The sequence below is a fragment of the Lynx canadensis genome, chromosome B3 (assembly GCF_007474595.2).
Source record: "Lynx canadensis isolate LIC74 chromosome B3, mLynCan4.pri.v2, whole genome shotgun sequence".
Classification (NCBI taxonomy): domain Eukaryota; kingdom Metazoa; phylum Chordata; class Mammalia; order Carnivora; family Felidae; genus Lynx; species Lynx canadensis.
This window is the reverse complement of record NC_044308.2, coordinates 4,658,583-4,680,262: the sequence shown is the minus strand read 5'-3', so window position 1 is coordinate 4,680,262 and position 21,680 is coordinate 4,658,583. Positions and strand designations below refer to the sequence as shown.

General features: G+C 51.2%; 1 protein-coding gene across 1 annotated transcript; it reads left to right on the top strand.

The window, feature by feature from the left end:
• Positions 1 to 770: 770 nt before the first annotated feature.
• Positions 771 to 21,375, top strand: ZSCAN2 (zinc finger and SCAN domain containing 2). The gene is made up of 3 exons (XM_036064277.1): positions 771 to 884; positions 2,640 to 3,139; positions 19,691 to 21,375. The coding sequence occupies exons 2-3, from the start codon at positions 2,749 to 2,751 to the stop codon at positions 21,130 to 21,132; spliced, it is 1,833 nt and encodes a 610-aa protein (XP_035920170.1). The 5' UTR covers positions 771 to 884; positions 2,640 to 2,748; the 3' UTR covers positions 21,133 to 21,375.
• Positions 21,376 to 21,680: the final 305 nt, after the last annotated feature.

The window sequence follows — 21,680 nt, the reverse complement described above, 5'->3', positions numbered from 1 at the left end:
GGCGGTGTTGGGGCAGTCCTTTCTTCGAGGGCGCCAACTGTGGGAAGGACAGAGGCAGATCTCCCACTCTCACCTCCCAGGGCTGAGACCCACGGTGAGCGGCGCTGGCGTCGGTGACTGACACCGAGCCGTGGAACAGGTGTGCTGGGCGCGGCGTCCGCGCCCGGGGAGGTGATGATGGGGCAGGCTCCGAGAAGACCAGGTGGACGAAAGAAGGGAGTTCTTCGGTGGCAGAAGAGGCGGGGACTTGCCTCCAGCAGGAACGCCACGTGCGAAAACAAAGGGGTGTGCCGAGGCCAGGTGCGACCGTGGACTTGCAGGTTGAGGGAGGGGGCGCCGGGCTCGGGCAGCCGCGGGGAGGGGGGTGCTTTTCCCCGGCGGACTCCCGCCTGCTCCGGGCACAGCCTTCGGAGGCGCCTGACAACATGCCTTGCCACGCAGTCCCCTCCACACAACTTTCATTTTTTATAGGCAAGTACGCGGAGGCCTTCGGGAAGTGAAATGACCCGCATCAGGTCACAGCTCTGGTCCACCCTGGGGTCCTGAGGGCCGGTCCGCGGATTGGCCTGCCGCACTGCCAGGGCCGTCCACGCTGAGCGGCGCTCCCAGCCCGCGGCCCGGGCCGCCGCTGTGGACTACGACTCCCACAATGCCCTCGGCCCAGCCTCCTCCCTCTGGCCGTCTCAGGAGAACCAGTAGAAGAGCAGGATTTCCAGGGGCCGTTCTCGGCGGCCAATAAGCGCGGTGGGGGGCGGGCCTCTCCCGTCCATTGTTCTCGGTGCCCCTCGGGCTCGAGCCGCGGTGGATCCGGAGGGGTCGTGTTGTGCCCGGGGGCGCTTTTGCGTACGGAGTGGCTGCGGAAGCCCGATCTGGTCTCCCGAGAGGTGAGCCCGGAGAGACGGGCCGGGAGCGGCGCGGGCCGGGGAAGTAGCCCGCAGCAAGGGAATAACGGGCCTGGAGCCAGTGCGGGCAGTCCTGCTGGGGGAGGGGCGTCGGGGGCGCTGTCCGCGACAGTGGGCCGGGGTCCCAGGGTGGGACGCCTGGGGTCCGCTCGGCGAACGCACCCGAACCTTGCTCGCGGGCGGTGAGCTGCCTGCAAGTTCAGTCAGGGGCGCGGGATTGGGACTGGAAGGCACGCTGGACGGCGTCCCGCTCAGCTCCTGGTTTCACGGATGGGGAAACTGAGCTTCCGAGGGGGCGTGTCTTGCCCGGGTCCGAAAGCGAATGAGCTCACCGGGTGCAGTTTTCCCGGGCTCCCAAGCAGGACTTCTGTTATACCTGTGCCTCTTCTAGCCCTTTGGTAAATAACACATTGAGAGCTTCAGTGTTCCCACTAGCTTTCTTCTTCTTTTTTTCCTTCTTCTTCTTCTTTTTTCTTTTTTTTAGTTTTTCCTTCCCAGTTTTCCCTTTTTTGGGGGGGGGGCGGGGAGGAGGGTTGTTATCTGAGTCTTTACGATATAGTAATGATTTTTAAAGAATAATTTTCCCTTTTATAGTCTTTGAGTAGTAATTTCACCGCTCCCAACACCTTGTGTAATTAACGTCCCAAGTTTTTGTTTTGTTTTCTTTTTTGCCTTGTGTACGTGTTCATTTTTAAAGGGATTTGGGGTCATACTTTGTCTAGTGTTTCTGTTTTGCTAGGTGTGTTTTTTTCCATAATTTTCATATTTATGAAGATTATCCCAGATTATTGATGGTTAATAATAATCTTTGTCAGCATAATTTTTTAAAATATTTGAAACTACAGCAGAATGCACAAACCTGAGATTTCATATGTATGTTTTGTGCAACCATCATCAAATCAATGTGCAGAACGTTTCTAGCACCCCAAAGGCTTTGTTGAGCCCCTTCTCAGTCAGTACCCCTGCCCCAAGGTAACCATTATTAAATCAGCATGTTTTTTAAAAAATTGGCATAAAATAAATATATTTTACTGTGTGGCTGTGCCATAATTCACTATTCCTCTGCTGCTGGATTTTTAAAACGTCAGGTTTGTTTTGCAATTAGGAACAATGCCACGGTTTTGTTTCCTTGCAAATATATTTTTCTTTACAAAGATGATTATTTTTAAAGATAAATTCCTGAGGGGCCGAGTCTGCATTGAGGAGAATGAACATTTTAAAACTTCATACTTTTTTTCTCATTTATAATTTTAATCGAAGCATTGCTGTTTATTTTTTTAAAACTTCATATTTCTATGGTAATAATGCAGTTAAGGTATTGCCTTCCTTCCAGCAAGGCTCACAGTATCTTCACACCTGATCCATTGCCAATCCTGAAGATGTCCCCGTAAGAAGGATGGTCCCTGAAGTTAAGTGACTAAGTTGTGTGTTAGGTCAAGGTCATTCCGCAGCAAGTTTGAACTGATTCAGGGCAGAGTAACTCAGTCCTGGGTTCTTCGGAGGGCTTTGGATTTCTGATACTCCTGCTTTTGGAAAGAAAAGTGCTTGTGCTTGTGATTCATCTATTGCCGTAGAAAAGTTTTCAGGAATAAGCCATTTTTCCTTTAAGAGAGGCAGGAAACTTCTGCTCATCTGTGGAGGTAAGAATCACTTGGTGGCCTGACCTGGGCTGCTGTGAGTTAGATCCCTGTAGGACAGTCTGCTTATTGACTGTGGTTCCCTTTTCTCATTTCTCAGCCAGACAACTTGTTGAAATTTGAGGACGGAGGTGTCTTCTCAGACGAGCCTGGCTCTAGAAGACTGACGTTCAAGGCTCGAAGCCTGCGGGATTGCCTCAGGAAGGTGGATGATGGCTGCAGAGGGGCCGAGAGTAAGCACTCCCTTGAGCCCCTTGGTCCAGGCGCCTCACGAGGAAGATGAACAGGAGGAGGTCACCACCATGATCCTGGAGGACGACTCTTGGGTGCAGGAAGCTGTACTTCAGGAGGATGGCCCTGAGTCCGAGAGCGCCGGCAAGGGCAGCCCCCACGGGGAGGCTGCTGGAGGGCCTCAGGGTGCGCTTGGCCGCCTTCGGGAGCTCTGTCGGCGCTGGCTGAGGCCGGAGGTGCACACCAAGGAACAGATGCTGACGGTGCTCCCCAGAGAAATCCAGGCCTGGCTGCAAGAGCACCGGCCCGAAAGCGGCGAGGAGGCCGTGGCCCTGGTGGAGGACCTGACGCAGACCCTTCGGGACGGTGGTAAGACGCCGGGCCTCACCGGGAGGGTGGGCACATGCCTCCGACGAGGGGGAGTGTGGTGTTTGTGGCAGAGGAGAACGTGGCGTCCAGGACGGAGCCCGGTGCAGCCCATTCTCCTCCTCTGTCTGCGGGCGGTCAGAACGCTGTCACCCCGTTTAACGCCCTTGTTGTGTGCAGTGACAATTCCAGAATTTCACAGGACTACGCTCGGAGCTCTGTGCAGTAAGCACAGTTTTTATGTCTGTGCTTATTTGGCGAGGGTGGGAAGCCGGTGGAGGTGGGGGAGGAGGGCGGCTGGAGACCGAGTAAACCACCCCCCTTGGCACCTTCCCTTGGTTGTGCAATAAACGTTCAAATATTTGCAGTGCCAGCAATTAGAAAAACCAGATAATCCTATGTTCAAAGAGTGATTATTTTTATGAAACCAAGATCAGTGACGAGTAAGCCAGCTAATGCCTAGGAACTGTCTCTTAAAGTCATCCCGGGCCATTGGCAACAGTTAACATACTTGTCTCTTGTGTTAGCGATACCTTCTGGGACGCAGACATGCCATTTCACTACTCTGTCTCCGTTCGGGGCTTCGGTTGTGGACTGAGCTCCCTGCTTACCAAATGCCTTCCTTTAGGCTGCTCCAGGACCCGTCGATCGTGGCTGCCTTTGCACTGCCCAGAACCGTAGACGTTCAGAGAGAGCAGAGGACGGGAGAGGTCAGGGAGGATGTGGGACTGGAGCGGGAGGTCGTCGGCTGGAGTGGAATTTGGAAAAGGTGCAGGGCGGCGGGGAGGGGTTGGCACGAAGCTCGCTGGTTCAGGTGACAGTAAGGGAGGCCCGCTGGTTGGAGTAGAAAGTGTGTTTTTAGGGGCGCCTGCGTGGCGCAGTCGGTTAAGCGTCCGACTTCAGCCAGGTCACGATCTCGCGGTCCGGGAGTTCGAGCCCCGCGTCGGGCTCTGGGCTGATGGCTCGGAGCCTGGAGCCTGTTTCCGATTCTGTGTCTCCCTCTCTCTCTGCCCCTCCCCCGTTCATGCTCTGTCTCTCTCTGTCCCAAAAATAAATAAACGTTGAAAAAAAAAAAATTAAGAAAGTGTGTTTTTAGGAAGCGGTAGGATGTGGAGCACGGGGGCAGGGTGGGCTTGGACTGGATGTCGCTGGCCTCAGCAGGTTCTTGAACTAGAGCCCAAGCACGGGAGGAAGCGGAGTTTGGTAACAGGAAGTAGGTTTGATTCGAGTAGGGAGACGCTGGTGACAGGACAGCAGCCGGGCCTTGGCTGGGCTGAGGTGGGGACAGCTGGAGAAGGGGAGGAGACCGGACACACCTAAAGTGAACTGAGAGTAACACTGGTTAGCGTTTATGGAGTCTTTTCTGGTCCGGGCCCTGTGCCTAGTATTTACGATGCAAAACTCAACAGACCCTTCACCATCTTGGGAGAGAAGCGAGATTGTTATCACCAGAGAAACCGAGTGACTCCCCGAAGATCACGCAGTGAGTACAAGGCCAAATCAGGATTCGAACTCACGGGTCTGAGGACATGGTTCACGTTCTTAAGCATTTCGTCACAGATGTGGTGCAAAGCGATAGTTCCCAGCGAGGGGTTGGAAAGAGCGGACACAGGCGAGGATGAAGACAAAGGGGCTGACTCAGAGGTGTCTAGTCCGGAGGATTCAGACTGGAAGAGAAGAGAAGGAAAGGAAGGTGGTTTGGGAGGAGAGGTTGTGACAATGCCTAGGGACGTGGGAGGTATGAGTAAAGCCGTCTTTTGGAGAAAGGGGCTGAGGTCAAGGGCCCACTGTGAGCCCAGCCCTGCCCTGGGCACCTTACGTGGCCATCTCACTGGCAATCCTGGGGGCCGCTGTCCTGTTGCAGATGAGGAAATGGAAGCTCCACCAGGTCAAGGCCTTACTCAGTGTCGCACGAGCTGCCAAGTGCTGGGGCCGGGATTCGCGCTCTGGTCTGTGTGCTTCTGTGTGTGTTTCGTGGTTTTTTCTTTCGCGTTGTTTTGTTTTTTGAGCAGCAGGCAGAAGTTTATATTAGAGTATAAGACCCGAAAGGAAGAATAGTATGAAAGCTGTCTTTACAGAGACGGGGGCACTTGAAAGTGAATACCCTCGTGTTCGGTAGGTTTTATTTGAAGCGAAGTACCTGAGTTTCTTTGGCCCTGGAAAATAACTTTCAATCTTACTCTTCCTATTTAAGAAAACAAAACCAAAAATCTGTCACCCTATCCTGAAAACTTAACTTACCTGCCTCTTGACGGATGTGACAAGCTTGTGATGAACTTCAGGCTCTTCGGTCTGAGGCTGTGGAGAGGCCAGAGGGGTTGAGGGCTGGGGAGTGACCCCTGGGTTGTTTAGTTGGGGAAGTCACAAGACAGAGGGTCAGGTCTCGGCAGGTGTCTGAGGTGGTTACAGGCACCCCCTGCTACGACCCTCCCCACCTGGCTTGCTGCAGGGCTTTGTGCCTCTTATCAGCCCCGGAACATCCAAGATGGGTTCTTCAGTCCTCTGTCTTCTGCCCTTGCGATCGGCTTTGTTGGTCTCCATTCATTTCATAAAGTTGTCTGCCCTCCTCGTGCCCCCCCCCCCTCCGGTGATTACTCAGAGGTACACCTGTGATCATCTCTGTCCCTTCTCATTTATTCAGCGTAAGACCACTTGACCTCCGTTCTGTTTGTGCAGCTCGGGACCTTTGGACACGTTTATCCAGCACCGGACATTGCAAGGCCTGGTTAGACAGTGGTTATTTAATGTTTCACTACCAGGCACATCTAGGTACTCACATTTGAAGGTTCTTATAAGTTCAGTTAAGACAGGACTTGTGTGAATAGCTGAGGTGGTAACACTCATCTCTCCTTGTGTTTCCCAAGGACACTTTCGTCCCCATTCACAGCCCTGAGCCAGGCCCTTGGTATTTCTCACTGGCACCCCCGTAGCAGGCATGGCTTCTTCCCCGTCCTTGCCCCTGTTCCAGTCCCACCTGAGTGATCGGGCGCTCTCCTGCTGAAAACTCGTCGTGAGTTCCCCCCCGTGTCTCCAAATCCGGCACAACCTCTTTCTTCGGCCCGGGACCGGGGCTTTGTGTGACCTGCCCTGCGGCTGCCCTCGGTCATCACGTCACTGCCCCTGCTCCATTCACACCAGATCTTGCTGTTCCTTGAACGTAGCTGGTGCTTTCTAGCGTTCATCTGTGCTCCTGAATTTTGAGTTGGAATGGCTTTGTCCCGTCCCTGTGTGAGAAAACCCCGGGAGTCCTTTGACTGCATACCCTTGGAGATACCCTCCATAAAGCTGTCCTTACTTCTGGTGCCTCTTCCTGTCCCCAGGTCCAGCCACCCAAGAGCGTCCCTGATCATGTCTTCCAGAAACCATCTCCCCCAGGGCGTTTGGAACCTCCTTGTCCTTTAGCTTTTGATTATGTTCCATGTTGTTTTCCGGTTATGTGAAGGGTTGACTTAGTTCTTCTAGGAACCTATAAAATCCCAGAAGGCATGGAACCTCTTTCCTTTCCTTTCCCTCCCTCTGTCCTACCCTTCCTTCCTTTCCTTTCCTTCCTTTCCTTTCCTTCCTTCCGTCTTTCCTCCCTTCCTTCCTCCCTCCCTCCCTCCCTCCCTTCCTTCCTTTCTTCCTTCCTTCCTTCCTTCCTTCCTTCCTTCCTTCCTTCCTTCCTTCCTTCCTTCCCTCTTTCCTTTCCTTCCTTCTCCCTCAGCACTGCGCACAGTGCCCCACTCACAATGGGAACTCACGAAGTGTTATTGGTATGAATAAGTAAATCCTTCCTGCCCATCTGCAGGTGTGGAGACGCTCCCCTGCACAGTCCACGAAGGAGGCAGACAGCTTCTTCATTCCAGGCTTTCTGCCTCTCCTTGAGGAAGCCGTGCTAAGCTTTTGTTTTATTTTTATATTTTTAAATGTTTATTTATTTTTGAGAGCGCGGAAGCGGGGTAAGGAACAGAGAGAGGGGGAGACAGAGAATCTGAAGCAGGCTCTGCGCTGGCAGCAGCGAGCCCGACTCAGGGCTCGGACCCACCAACTGTGAGATCACAACCTGAACCGAAGGTGGGACACTCAACCAGCTAAGCCCCCCAGGCGTCCCTAGTCACTGTAGAATTGAGGCAGTTTGACCCAGTGCTGTTCTGTAATTGCTCTACCCAGGTTTCATCCAACTTTCTGTAAGAGGTAAGCAGACACTGTTGGAGCCTACGGTGGCCTTCCCCAGACTCCCCACTACCGTGTTGGTGCTACATCAGAGGAAAGGGGAACTGCTTCTCTCCTGATACATAGATTTTATCCCACAGAAGCTCCATCACCCAAAAAAGAGACTGCTGACATGAGAAGGGAGCAAAGGGAAATTACTGGGCTCAAGATGGATAAATTCCTGATAGATCAGTCCTCTGACCATCAGTGCAACGTGTGGTCCCTGGCCCAGCAGCATCAGCGTCATCTGGAAATGTGTTAGAAACGAAATTCCTGGGCCCCACCCCGGACCGATGGAACCGGAAACTTTGAGCATGGGGGGTTTAACAAGCCCCCCGAGCGATCCTGATGCTGTCTCCACTTCGCGGGCCACCATGCTACACCTCTGGTTCTCAAACTTGACCACACTTGGGAACCACTTGGGGTCCCAGAGCCCACTCCCAGGGATTCTGATTTTCTGATTCAGTTGCCATGAGGTGTGGCCCAGGCAAGGAAGTTTGGAAAGCTCCCGAGTGGTCCTAAGCTGCAGCAAAATTTCAGAACCACTGCTTAGAGCCTGGTTACTCAAAGTGTGGTCCGTGGACCAAAGATACTGGAATCACCCGGTGCTTGTTAGAAAGGTACACTCAGTCTCACCCCAACCCAAGTGAAGCCAAATCTGCATTCGAGAACTCCAGGTGGTTCGTCTGCACTTGGAAGTTTGAGAGGCTCTGCTCTGGCTTAGAGAGCACTGGAGGTTGTCCACTTCAGACCTACTCTTGTCCAACAGTCGAGCCAGAGTCACGGCTGACCTCTCCAGCCATCTTTAGAATCATCTGGCTTCTGAGCACAGGCAACAGGTGACCTATTCTGAGTTTTCTGCCACAGCAAAATGCTCCCTTTATGACAACAGAGCAAATACATTCGTTTTTCTTAAGAAGGAGAGCAGAGGGGCACCTGGGTGGCTCAGTCGGTTAAGCGGCCGACTTCGGCTCAGGTCATGATCTCGCGGTCCGTGAGTTCGAGCCCCGCATCGGGCTTTGTGCTGACAGCTCAGAGCCTGGAGCCTGTTTCAGATTCTGTGTCTCCCTCTCTCTGACCCTCCCCCGTTCATGCTCTGTCTCTCCCTGTCTCAAAAAGAAATAAAACGTTGGGGCGCCTGGGTGGCTCAGTCGGTTGAGCGTCCGACTTCAGCTCAGGTCACGATCTCGCGGTCCGTGAGTTCGAGCCCCGCGTCGGGCTCTGGGCTGATGGCTCGGAGCCTGGAGCCTGCTTCCATTCTGTGTCTCCCCCTCTCTCTGCCCCTCCCCCGTTCATGCTCTGTCTCTCTCTATCTCAAAAATAAATAAAACGTTAAAAAAAATTAAAAATAAATAAAACGTTAAAAAAAAAAAAAAAGGAGAGCAGAGAGTGTTGGAAAGTCAGAAGGTGTCTGTCTTTTTAAAGCTACGATTCTTGGGGTGCCTGGGTGGCTCAGTCGGTTGAGCGGCTGACCTCGGCTCAGATCACAATATCGCAGTTTGTGGGTCTGAGCCCATGTCGGGCTCTGTGCTGACAGCTCGGAGCCTGGAGCCGGCTTCGGATTCTGTGTCTCCCTCCCTTTCTGTCCCTCTCCCACTCAACGCTGTGTCTCTCTGTCTCCCAAAAAGAAACAAACATTAAAAAGTAAAAAAATAAATAAAGCTACGATTCTCAGCCTCAAAACAAAAATCACCTGTAATTCACGTAAATATCTGAAATGTGTACCACACAGAGCTCTTAGATGGAATGTCATACCTGTAGGATGTTCGGCAGTCACTCGTTTAAACTGCTAACAGAGCTCACTGCCGGTTTTATCAGCGGTTAAGCTTTCAAGCGGCCCGAGTGGAGGTGGAACAGAAACAGCGCTCCCAGTCGCTCAGGCGTGAGCAGGTTCCTGTCAGGCTTGCCAGGACAGCGCTCCGATGGGGGAGCTCGACTGGGCCCCAAGCTGTAGCCCGGTCAACGCCTGCGTTTTCGACCAATGGCTCTGACGATGGTGTCGGTGGTGTCGTGGTGTCGCAGTCAGGTGGGAGGGGCTTTACCAGAATTGGAAGCCTAACGCATGCTAAAGTGCCAAAGCCTGTGACTAATTTATTTCATTGTTGTAAATGAATTACAGTAAATTCAGGTTTATCTCCCTACTGATAGCTGTTTTCTGCACACTCGCTGTGTGATGCTTTCTGGTGTGAGAGAGAAAGAGGAGGCGTCTGGCCAGGCAGGGGTCATGCACGGCCCTGTGAACCCCAGCGGGGATGTGCTGTGCACGTGAGTCTAGAGCCTGTGTCCTGGGTGGGAAAATCCAGGAACCATTGCTGTCGCCTGAGCTTGGCCTGCAGCTTTTGTTCAGTAACCCAGAAGGGAAGAAAAAGGTCATATGGCAATTCGAGAACTGTTCAGTGAATGGTATTTGGACGGTGGTCTCGCCATTTTGAAAAAACTAACATTGGATCCTTATTTCATAACTTACACAGAAATAGATACTGCCTCACAAGTGACAAAAATAAAGTCCAGATGGATTCTAGCTCTCTACTTTAAAAGACCTGGAATGACACGTAGGAGAATCTTTTTATAATCTTGTGGTGGAGAAGGCCTTCTTAAGCAAGACAGCAATCTTCAAAGATGGATTGGACACAGGAAAACAGAAAAGTCCTTTGTGTAAAAAAGGTACTATGCACAAAGTTAAAAAACAGTGCACCAACTGGAAATATTTGCAGCAAAGTCTGCGGTGTAGCAGATAAGCGCCCAAGATCCTTGATCTGTGAGAGGTTCTGTAATCATAAGAAAAGTCAACCCAGAACAATGAAAGGTAATTAAAAGATATGCATGGTCGGGGGTGTGCATGGGTGACTCAGTCGGTTGAGCGTCTAACTCTTGATTTCGGCTCAGGTCATGGTCTCGTGGGTCACGGGATCGAGGCTCCCACACACACCCCCAGTGGAGCTATCAGCTCGGAGCTTGCGTGGGACTCTCTCTCCTTCTTTCTGCCTCTCCCCAGTTCATGCATGTGAGCTCTTTCTCTCTCTCTCTCCAAATTAATAAATAAAAGATATGAACCGGCAATTTAGAAATGAAAAGTAAATTGTAACTTTATGAAACCAGATGTTCAACCTTAGGAATGATCAGGCAAATACTCATTACAACAAAATACTATTCTTTTGCCTACTGGACCATCTGAAACTTAATAGCATGCTTCTGAGAATTCTCTGCCTTTCTGAGCATTTATTTAATCTTTTTTTTTTTTTAATTTTTTTTTTCAATGTTTATTTATTTTTGGGACAGAGAGAGACAGAGCATGAACGGGGGAGGGGCAGAGAGAGAGGGAGACACAGAATCGGAAACAGGCTCCAGGCTCTGAGCCATCAGCCCAGAGCCTGACGCGGGGCTCGAACTCCCGGACCGTGAGATCGTGACCTGGCTGAAGTCGGACGCCTAACCGACTGCGCCACCCAGGCGCCCCTTATTTAATCTTTTAAAATTAACTTCAGAATTAGGAGGTAATGTCACCTATTTTAAATTTGATAGAGGTGAGCCATATATTCTTTTTTTTTTAGTGTGATAAAATTTACAGAATATAAAATTTGCCATTTTAACCATAAAAAAAATTTTTTTAACGTTCATTTATTTTTGAGAGACTGAGACAGAACGTGAGCGGGGGAGGGGCAGAGAGAGAGAGAGAGAGAGAGAGAGAGAGACACAAATCTGAAACAGGCTTCCAGGCTCTGAGCTGTCAGCACAGAGCCTGACATAGGGCTCGACCCCACGACCATGAGATCATGACCTGAGTCAATGTCGGACGCCCAACCGACTGAGCCACCCAGGTGGCCCGCCGTTTTAATCACTTTTATGTGTACAGTTCACTGACATTAAATATATTCATATTGTGGTACAATTGTCACCACCATCATTCATCTTCAGAACTTCTTCCTTTTCTCGAGCTGAAACTCTGTGCTCATTGAACAGTAACACCCCATTCCTTCTTCCCCCGCGGCCCCTGGTGACCATTGTCCTTTCTGTCCCTATGATAAACTTCCTCCAGGAACCTCATATAGAGGAATCACACAACATTTATCTTTTTGTGTCTGGCTTATTACTCCATTTAGCACAATGTCCTCAGGGTTCATCCGTGTAGAAGCATGGGTCAGAGTTTTATTCCTTTGCAAGGTCGAATAATATTTCATTCACTCATTTGTTGATAGATGTGTGGGTTGTTTTCAACATTTGGTTGTTACGAGCAATGCATGAACATGGATGTAAGAATACCTATTTGCGTCCCTGCTTTCAGTTCTTTTGGGTAAAGATCCAGATGTAGAATTATTAGATCATGTGGTGATCCTATGTTTAATTTTGGGGGGGAACCGCCACACTGTTTTCCACAGTGGCTGCACGATTTTACATTCCCACCAGCAGCGCACAGGGAGAGAACCATAAATTTGAAGTCTGTCTTGGGGATGCATTTTTCAAAAAGTGTATGTTATTTATTTATTTTTGAGAGAGAGAAAGAGCAGGTGTGCACAAGCAGGGGAGGGACAGAGAGAGACACACTCTCAGAATCCGAAGCAGGCCCCAGGTTCCGAGCTGTCAGTGCAGAGCCCCATGCGGGGCTAGAACTCGCGAACTGTGAGATCATGATCTGAGCCGAAGTCAGAGGCTTAACTGACTGAGCCACCCAGGCGCCCCTCAGGGGTGCATTTTTGACAAACTTTTTATACTTTCTAAAACCTGAAGTTAGTCACAGACAAATATATATGGCGCTGTTAGTAAGTGGGTAATTAAGCGCTATATCCAAGAGGAACAAGCTTGCTAATTGTGTTTACAGTGAAGCATATGAATAAATCAACTGGGTCGATACTGTACAGATAACTGTTAAGGTCAGTTAGAGGAGGGGCACATGGCTGGCTCAGCTGCTGAAGCATGCAACCCTTAATATCAGGGTCATGAGTTTGAGCCCCACATTGTGCGTAAAGTTTACTTAAGAAAAAGTCATTCAGGGGCGCCTGGGTGGCTCAGTCGGTTAAGCGTCCGACTTCGGCTCGGGTCATGATCTCGCGGTTCGTGAGTTCGAGCCTCTCGCGTTGGGCTCTGTGCTGACAGCTCAGAGCCTGGAGCCTGTTTCAGATTCTGTGTCTCTCCATCTCTCGGCCCCTCCCCTGCTCATGCTCTGTGTCTCTCTGTCTCTCAATAATAAATAAATGTTAAAAAAATTTTTTTTTGTTTTTACAAAAAGAAAAAGTCATTCAGAGGAGCACCTAGGTGGCTCAGTCGGTTCAGTGTCCGACTTGGACTCAGGTCATGATCTCACGGTTCGTGAGTTCGAGCTCCATGTCGGGCTCTCTGCTGTCAGCACAGAGCCAGCTTCAGATCCTCTGTCTCCCTCTCTCTCTGCATTCCCCCCCCCCCAAATAAATAAATATCAAAAAAGAAAAAGTCAGTTAGACCAATGTTCCCATCTTGGCCAGATATCAGCTTCTCAGGGGGGCCCTCTGGTCGCTGGCTTTCACATTACCCTATTTTATTGCTTTCACAGTACTTCACACTGTCTGAAAATAGCATAATCTGAATAAAGAGTGTATGTGAGGCTCATCAGTTCTTAAACTGCACAGGACAGTCCAAAACCTTCGTTTTAAAGTCTCCACATAGATAAAGTAACTTCTTTGCTACTTCAGTAGTTTTAGGGGAGAGAAGTTATTTAGAAAATGTGACCCTCTCTTCCTTATTTCCTTAACACCTGACTCATCTCTGGAGTTTTCTGCCCTGGAGATCTGGGCCTTCCTACCACATCCTCCTTCCTTCCTGCCAGCCTCCCTCTTTGCAGCCACATCGGCAGAATATGCTCCTCTTGGCATCTTATAATAGAAGATACGATGTCGACTCGTGAAGTTCCTTTGGAAAGAAGATTCCCAGCCCGGACCGGCTCTTCCCGCCCCACGCATCACGTGTTGGTGAAGACACTCCCCGTGCATCTGACCTAGCCGTTTCTGAATCTTCATGCTCTTCATTGGCCACCAATAAAAAAAGGAGGGAGCTGCCTGAGCTCAAATGCACTCTACTTTGTACTTTTTTTTTTTTTTTTTTTGAGTAGGCTGCATGTCCAGCGTGTGGAACCCAGCGTGGAACCCAGCGCGGGGCTTGAACTCACGACCCTGAGATCCAGACCTGAGCTGAGGTCAAGAGTTGGGCGCTTAACTGACGGAACCACCCGGGCACCCCTACTTTGTACTCTTTTGACTTCACCCGTGCCCGTCTTTCTTGAGGAGATGCTCGGAAGGGGCCAGGATCCTTCATCCTTCCCACCTCGGTGATTGTCGTGGAGGCCCTTGTGAAGGCAGATCACTGGAAGGGCCACTCTTCTGTCTTTCAGAATTGCTCCTGTGCCTCTCTGCTATCAGAGAGCAGCTTTTAAAGAACTCCCATCCCTCCTCTGGCCTTTCCTGGAATATCACAGTCTTGCCTCTTTGTCTAGTAAAGGGGGATAGGACTGGTTCTTAAGCTGCAGACAGCGGGAGGGGGTGTAATGAGGTGACAGAAGATAATCACATAAAGTTAAGCATCACTTTTAAAAGCTTTCCCAGGGGTGCCTGGGTGGCTCAGTCGGTTAAGCGTCCGACTTCAGCTCAGGTCACGATCTCACAGTCTGCGAGTTCGAGCCCCGCGTCGGGCTCTGGGCTGATGGCTCGGAGCCTGCTTCTGATTCTGTTTCCCTCTCTCTCTGCCCCTCCCCTGTTCATGCTGTGTCTCTCTCTGTCTCAAAAATAAATAAACGTTAAAAAAAAAATTTAAAAGCTTTCCTATTATAAGGGAATTCTCTCATATTTTCATCTAATTGTTTGACACTGTTTTTGTTTTGTTTACATTTAAATCTTCGATCTAGTTGGGATTTTTCCTGGTATGGGATCCAACTCAGATTTTTGCATGTGGCCTAATCAGTCGTCCAGCTTCATTTACTCAATGTCGTGTTTCTTCTCCACGGATTTGAGAGGCTGCCTTTATCATACGTTAAAGTCCCAGAGTCATACGGATTCTTGTTTCCCTTCCACTTGTCTGTCTTTTCATGTGACACCTGCATCAAATTCTGAATTCACATGTCCTTGAGTCTATTTCTAGAGTTACTGTGTTGTTTTGTTGGTCTTATTGTCAATTTATATTTTCATTCTTGAGATTTGGTAATAGGTTTTAACATCTGGCAAAGATAGTCCCTCTCCTCCCCACCCCTGATTTTACTCATTAATCTTAAATTTTTTTCAAGTTTTTTTTTTTTTTTTTTTTTTTTTTTTTAAGTAATCTCTACATCCAACATGGTGCTCGAACTCACAACCCCGAGATCAAGAGTCGCACGCTCCACTGACCAAGCCAGCCAGGCGCTCCTTAACGTTTATTTATTAAAAAAAATTTTTTTAATGTTTACTTATTTTTGAGAGAGATAGAGGGCGAGTAGGGGAGGGGCAGAGAGAGAGGGAGACACAGAATCCAAAGCAGGTTCCAGGCTCTAGGCTCTGAGCTGTCAGCACAAAGCCTGACTTACGGACTGCGAGATCATGACGTGAGCCGAAGTCGGACACTTAACCTACCGAGCCACCCAGGCGCCCGTTTTTGTACTGATAAAGACACACTTTGAGTGCACAATTTGCCAATTTTTAGTGATGCGCTTTGAATTCCTGGGTATCCAGATGAGGCAATCAGTGAACACGTCCCGTCTCCCACCCACCTTCTCTCAGCCCCGATTTTGGCTAAAGTATCACTTCTGCGCCACTCTGTAACCTTGACGTTCTCTTTTCTCATCGTAATCGCCCCAGTAGTGTGAGACTTGCTATCAGGCGTTCATCCCCAGCCCTTTTGCTCCAGGGTTGCCTTCATCTGTTGGTTGACCGAAGCTCACCTCCTGGTAGTTTCTTCAAGAAGGGCTCCTAGGACCCACATTCTGTGACTTTGTGCAGATTCAGCGCTGTTTGCCTGCAGGCCTGATCCTTGGGGGTTTTGTTGAACACGAGATCCCCGGCCCACCTTTGCTTTCCTGGGCTGCCTCGCGGCTCTTGCCGCCTGAGGCGCTGAATGTCCCCGTGGAGAAGTCTCAGCCCAGCTGGTTCTCCTCCCCCATGTGAGTGATTGGGGCCTTGTTGTCCCGTCTCGTCGCTAACCACTCTGGGCTGGTTTTCCTGACACAGCGCACCTTTCAAGGGTCCTTGTAGCTTCATTGGTTACACTTTTAGTGTTTGTTCTGTTCCTTGGTTTAGTTCCCTTTCCTCGCTAACTCCAGTTCTGTGCGTGTGGCCTCTCCTTTTGTCCGTTTCCGCCCTTCTCTTTAATCCCCTCGTCCTCTCTGTCCCCTTCTTTTCACTGCTTTTCTCATTTGGGTCCCCTTCCCCCTTTCTGAGCTTTCCCGTCTGCCTCTTTTCCTTTGTGTCCTCATCTTGTCCTCTCGTCTCCGGACTTCCCCTGCCTCCCGGAGCCCTGCCGCCACCGCTCCGGCTCTTTCTCGCTCCAGCTCTTTCTCGACCGTTCACTTCGCAGCCGGCCTTCCTACGGGCAGATGCTTTGCTTAGTGTTGTTTTAACGCGTGACCTATGTCGCTTTCTCAGGAATAATTCCCATGATTAATGTGAGGGTCAGAGGCTCTCTCCTTCTCCGCTTCGCAGAAACAGACGCTCCCTGCATAGGTGGCTCGTGGATGATTCTGGTTGCAGCCTGACCTCCCGAAGCCAGCCCCGCTTGCCCAGGTCCCACATGCACTGTTGCTCTTGAGGGTGAGTCCCTGACCTTCAGGAAGTGACTTTCTGAGCTTATTGAGATCAGTTGCCCTTAGTCCCCCCCCCACTCCCCCCGCACCCACTTTCCATGTTTATTCTCTTCACTTCCTGCCTCCTCGGCCTCTGCCCGGTCTCTGCTGTTTTTGGAAGCCCTTGTATGTATTTTGGTGTCTGCAGATTAATCTGCTCCCTAATCTCACTGCAAATGGAGTTTGGGTTCTGTTCATCTTCCCTGTTGCTTCTGAGCTCGTTCCAGAACACACCAACCAGTTCTTCTGATTTTAAGGCAGCGGAAAAGCTTATTAGTTAGTGTCCTTGTTCAGAAGAGAACAACTAGTAAAGTCATTTTAAAAACATGTCTTAGGTAGTGTTGGCTTGCCGAAAATAAACCAGGGCAGGGCGTCTGCCCGGAGGACCTTGTAGAAGGGTGGTGATGGCAGACCTCTGTGCTAGAACCTTGGGAAACCGTTGCAGGAAGCCGAGGACGCGCAGAACTCCTGGTCCTGGCCGCGTGGGAACATGCACCGGTCCCTGGAGACCTGGGGCCAGAGGGCAGGTGTAGGGGCCCCCACACTACCAGCAGAGTGTGTGTTAGTGAGCATGAAATGTACCTTTATGTCTGCCTGTGAGTTTAAATACAGTCTCAGCCAGTATTGACTGATGGCACGGCTGGAACCCGGGTTCTCCCTGAGGGATGCGTGGCAGATTTGATCATGTGCACATACGGAAATTTACCTTACCTTGCAGAAACTCATAATCATGGAATCAAGCATCTAACTTTAAATAAATGATTTCTGGGGCGCTTGGGTGGCTTAGTCAGTTAAGCGGCCGACTTCGGCCCAGGTCATGATCTCGCGGTCCGTGAGTTCAAGCCCTGCGTCGGGCTCTGTGCTGACAGCACAGAGCCTGGAGCCTGTTTCAGATTCTGTGTCTTCCTCTCTCTGACCCTCCCCCGTTCATGCTTTGTCTCTCTCTGTCTCAAAAATAAATAAACGTTAAAAAAAATTAAAGAAACGATTTCTTAGCTTCAGTCATGGGAATGTCACTAGGACTTTGTATAATTATTTTACTAATTGTCTTCCCTGCTCTGGATGGATCTGCTCTTTTCTGGAGGTCTTAAGTTAGGTGTTAGGGATAATCAGCCTATCATCCTTATCAATAAATCATTGATTTACTTCTGTACCCTACAGAATTCCAAAAAAGAATTAAAGACAGCTTACAGAAACTGCACAAGGGTGCTCGCTTCGGTAGCACATATACTAAAATTGGAACGTTACAGAGATTAGCCAAAAAGAAAGAGAAAGAAAGGGGAGGGAGGGAAGGAAGGAAGGGAGAAAGAAAAGAAGAAAGAACAGAAAAAAGAAAGAAAAAAGAAAGGGGCACAAGGAAATTATAGCAAAAAAGAAAATAATGGGAGGGGAAAATGAGATGAAAGAACACAGATTGGGGGCGGGACAAACATCCAGTATTCTTTCTCTGAGCTTTTGACTCCAAGCTTCCAAGCAGGCAAGGCAGAGAGGGGGAGCCGTAACCAGAGGTGTGAGGCAAACACAAATGTGTTGATCAGAGAGTGGTTCTTTTGGGAATTTCGGTTACAGGGAAATTTCCTTCTCGCTCATCAAGAGGACATTGTGTGGTATAAACAATGTTGCCAACAACTTCCTGGCAGTGGTAACGTTCCCGACAGCCATTAATTTCTGATGACACTTCTCAGACTGCTCCTGACTATCCGCCAGAGTCATTAAATCAACACACGGTTCAGTTCTGCGAGGATCAGAACAGTGCGATCCAGGCTAACGGCTCTCCGTTGCTCTGGTTTGATCCTGGGATAGACTTCAGAGTCTCTCCGTTAAGGAAGGGAATGCATTGGGGCGCCTGGGTGGCGCAGTTGGTTAAGCGTCCGACTTCAGCCAGGTCACGATCTCGCGGTCCGTGAGTTCGAGCCCCGCGTCAGGCTCTGGGCTGATGGCTCGGAGCCTGGAACCTGTTTCCGATTCTGTGTCTCCCTCTCTCTCTGCCCCTCCCCCGTTCATGCTCTGTCTCTCTCTGTCCCAAAAATAAATAAACGTTGAAAAAAAGAAAAAAAAGGAAGGGAATGCATGTCTTTTTGGCGATCCTCCCGAATGACTTCTTTCACCCAAATGTTTGATAAGTATTGGGCGGTAGTTTGACAAGTTTCTGGAAGGTAGATACTTTGTATTACCGATGGGAGGTCCATTCTACTGCAGAGAAATTTTAGGGCTCTTTTAACTGCCCACTTGCTTCCAGTCATCTATATAGACACCTGGAAGTCCTTTTTGCAGAGGCCCTGTTATCTCGTCTGTCTTACTTAAAATCTAGTTCGATTATTAACACCATAGTGTGATGCATGAGATTATTATATAATCTTTTTTTAAAAAGCTTTTTAATTTATTTTTGAGAGAGAGAAAGAGACAGCGTGAGTGGGGAAAGGGCAGAGAGAGAGGGTGAGAGAATATCCTGACGCGGGGCTCGAACTCATGAAACCATGAATCACGACCTGAGCCGAAACCAAGAGCTGGATGCTTAACTAAGCCACCCAGGCACCCCTGAAAAGAGACTGAGTTTTAGGGAAATTTCTCCAGCACCAATGAAAAACGTATTCATTCATTCACCAAATTTAGTTGAGCACCTGTTAGGCGTATGGCACCTCGGTGAGTTTTGGGGGTCATTGTGTTCCCTGTTGTTTTCCCTTGATTAGGATTTTCACATCCCCACCTGACTTCATTTCCCAGTGGAGAAACAGATATAGATGTGGGACCCGAATCTTTAAGTCTTAGAAATTCTGGGTGATTACCACATGGGTATGAGGTCTGACAACCAGATAATCAGAAGGAAAGGAAATCAGCCTGGTTTTTTTCTTTTCTTTCTTTTTTTTTTTTTTAACTTTTTAAAAAATTTTTGTGAGACAGAGAGAGAGAGCGCAAGCAGGGCAGAAAGAGAAGGAGACACAGAATCTGAAGCGGGCTCCAGGCTCTAAGCCGTCAGCACAGAGCCCAACGAGGGGCTCAAACTCACGAACCATGAGATCATGACCTGAGCTGAAGTCGGACGCCTAACTGACTGAGCTACCCAGGCACCCCAGAAATCCACGTGGTTTTTAAAAGTTTTGAGTATTCCTTGGCCTCTTCATTTTCATTAGTTTAAATTTTAGGGGAGCCTGGCTGGCTCAGTCAATAGAGCGTGTGACTCCTGATCTCAGGGTTGTGAGTTGGAGCTCCGCATTGGGCATGGAACCTACTTTATTTATTTTTATTTTTTTAGTGTTTATTTTTGTGACAGAGAGAGAGAGAGAGAGAGAGAGCGTGCGTGAGCAGGGGAGGGGCAGAGAGAGAGGGAGACGCAGAATCTGAAGCGGGCTTCAGGCTCCGAGCTGTCAGCACAGAGCCCCACGTGGGGATCGAACTCAGGGACTGGGAGACCGTGACCCGAGCCCAAGTTGGACACTTAACTGACTGAGCCACCCAGGTGCCCCAAGCGTGGAGCCTGCTTTGAAAACAAAGTTTAGTTCGTAAAAGATTTCACTCTGCTTTCCTTTCCTTTCCTCATCATTACAAGAGGTTGAGTACAAATTGAAGAAACGTGTTTTTCTTCCCTGTTTCAGATTTTGAGATCCAGAGCGAGGATGGGGAGAACTCCAATCAAGATGTGTTCGAGGACGCGGAATCAGGGCAGATGTTGCCGGAGAGGCCCGACGGGGCGGGCACTCAGCGGCCTAGCTGGGAAAGCGACTTGGAGAGAGACCGTGGCCCCGGGGGGCGCCGGGGAGGGGCCCCGGCCGGGGGCCGCAGGGAGGTGGCGGCCCAGGGCCGGGAGGTGGGACGGCTCATCGGCCTTCAGGGCACCTACCTGGGGGAGAAGCCCTACGAGTGTCCGCAGTGTGGGAAGACCTTCAGCCGGAAGTCCCACCTGATCACGCACGAGCGGACCCACACGGGGGAGAAGTACTACAAGTGCGGCGAGTGCGGGAAGAGCTTCAGCGACGGCTCCAACTTCAGCAGACACCAGACCACGCACACGGGGGAGAAGCCTTACAAATGCAGGGACTGCGGGAGGAGCTTCAGCCGGAGCGCCAACCTCATAACCCACCAGAGGATCCACACGGGGGAGAAGCCCTTCCAGTGCGCCGAGTGCGGCAAGAGCTTCAGCAGGAGCCCCAACCTCATCGCCCACCAGCGGACCCACACGGGGGAGAAGCCCTACTCGTGCCCCGAGTGCGGGAAGAGCTTCGGCAACCGCTCGAGCCTTAACACGCACCAGGGCATCCACACCGGCGAGAAGCCGTACGCGTGCAAGGAGTGCGGGGAGAGCTTCAGCTACAACTCCAACCTGATCCGGCACCAGCGGATCCACACGGGCGAGAAGCCCTACCGGTGCCCCGACTGCGGGCAGAGGTTCAGCCAGAGCTCGGCGCTCATCACGCACCGCAGGACGCACACCGGCGAGAAGCCCTACCGGTGCGGCGAGTGCGGCAAGAGCTTCAGCCGCAGCTCCAACCTGGCCACGCACCGCAGGACGCACCTGCCGGAGAAGCCCTACAAGTGCGGCGAGTGCGGCAAGAGCTTCAGCCAGAGCTCCAGCCTCATCGCGCACCAGGGCACGCACACGGGCGAGAAGCCCTACGAGTGCCTGACGTGCGGGGAGAGCTTCAGCTGGAGCTCCAACCTCGTCAAGCACCAGCGCATCCACACGGGCGAGAAGCCGCACCGCTGCGGCGACTGCGGCAAGAGCTTCGGCCAGCGCTCCCAGCTGGCGGCGCACCGGCGGACGCACACGGGCGAGAGGCCCTACCGGTGCGTCCTGTGCGGCAAGAGCTTCAGCCGCGGCTCCGTCCTCGTCATGCACCAGCGAGCCCACCTGGGCGACAAGCCGTACCGCTGCCCCGAGTGCGGGAAGGGCTTCAGCTGGAACTCGGTGCTCATCGTCCACCAGCGCACCCACACCGGGGAGAAGCCCTACAAGTGCCCCGACTGCGGCAAGGGCTTCAGCAACAGCTCCAACTTCATCACCCATCAGAGGACTCACGTGAAGGACAAGCTGGGCTGAGGCGGCAGAAGGGCCCCGGGACACCGAGGTCCCTCCGGGAGAACCATGCTCCCTAAGCGGTCTCTGGGGACTTTTGCGGGGACCTCGCCCTCCCCCGTCCCCATCTCTAACACACCTCGGTGGCCGCAGGCGAACCCCCCAGAACAGGGCACAGGGACGGAGGGTCGGGTCTTCTCACTGCTTTGTTTCCAGGCGCGACTGGCGTCCTGCGTCCCGGTGCTCTGTGCCTCGGTCCCCTCTCTAGTGGGACGGGGTGGGGTGGGGTGGGTGTTTCGCATGTGGAACGGAAGACCGCGTGCCCCCAGCCCAGGCTGAGTCCTCGGAAATACGGTCCACAGGTGCTGGTGGTTTCGCCCCCACCTCGCTGGGTTGAGGTGCCTTGACCCCGAGCTGCTGGCACGCCAGGGCGCCCCGTCCAAACGCACTCTTCCTGGCGTGGGTCCTGGGCTTTGATTGCAGGTCAGGGTGGATGGGCTTGTCCAGCTCTGGGTCCTCCACGTGAAGGCAAAGGCCGTTTCTGTTTGTAGAAAGCGTCAGGAACACCTAAA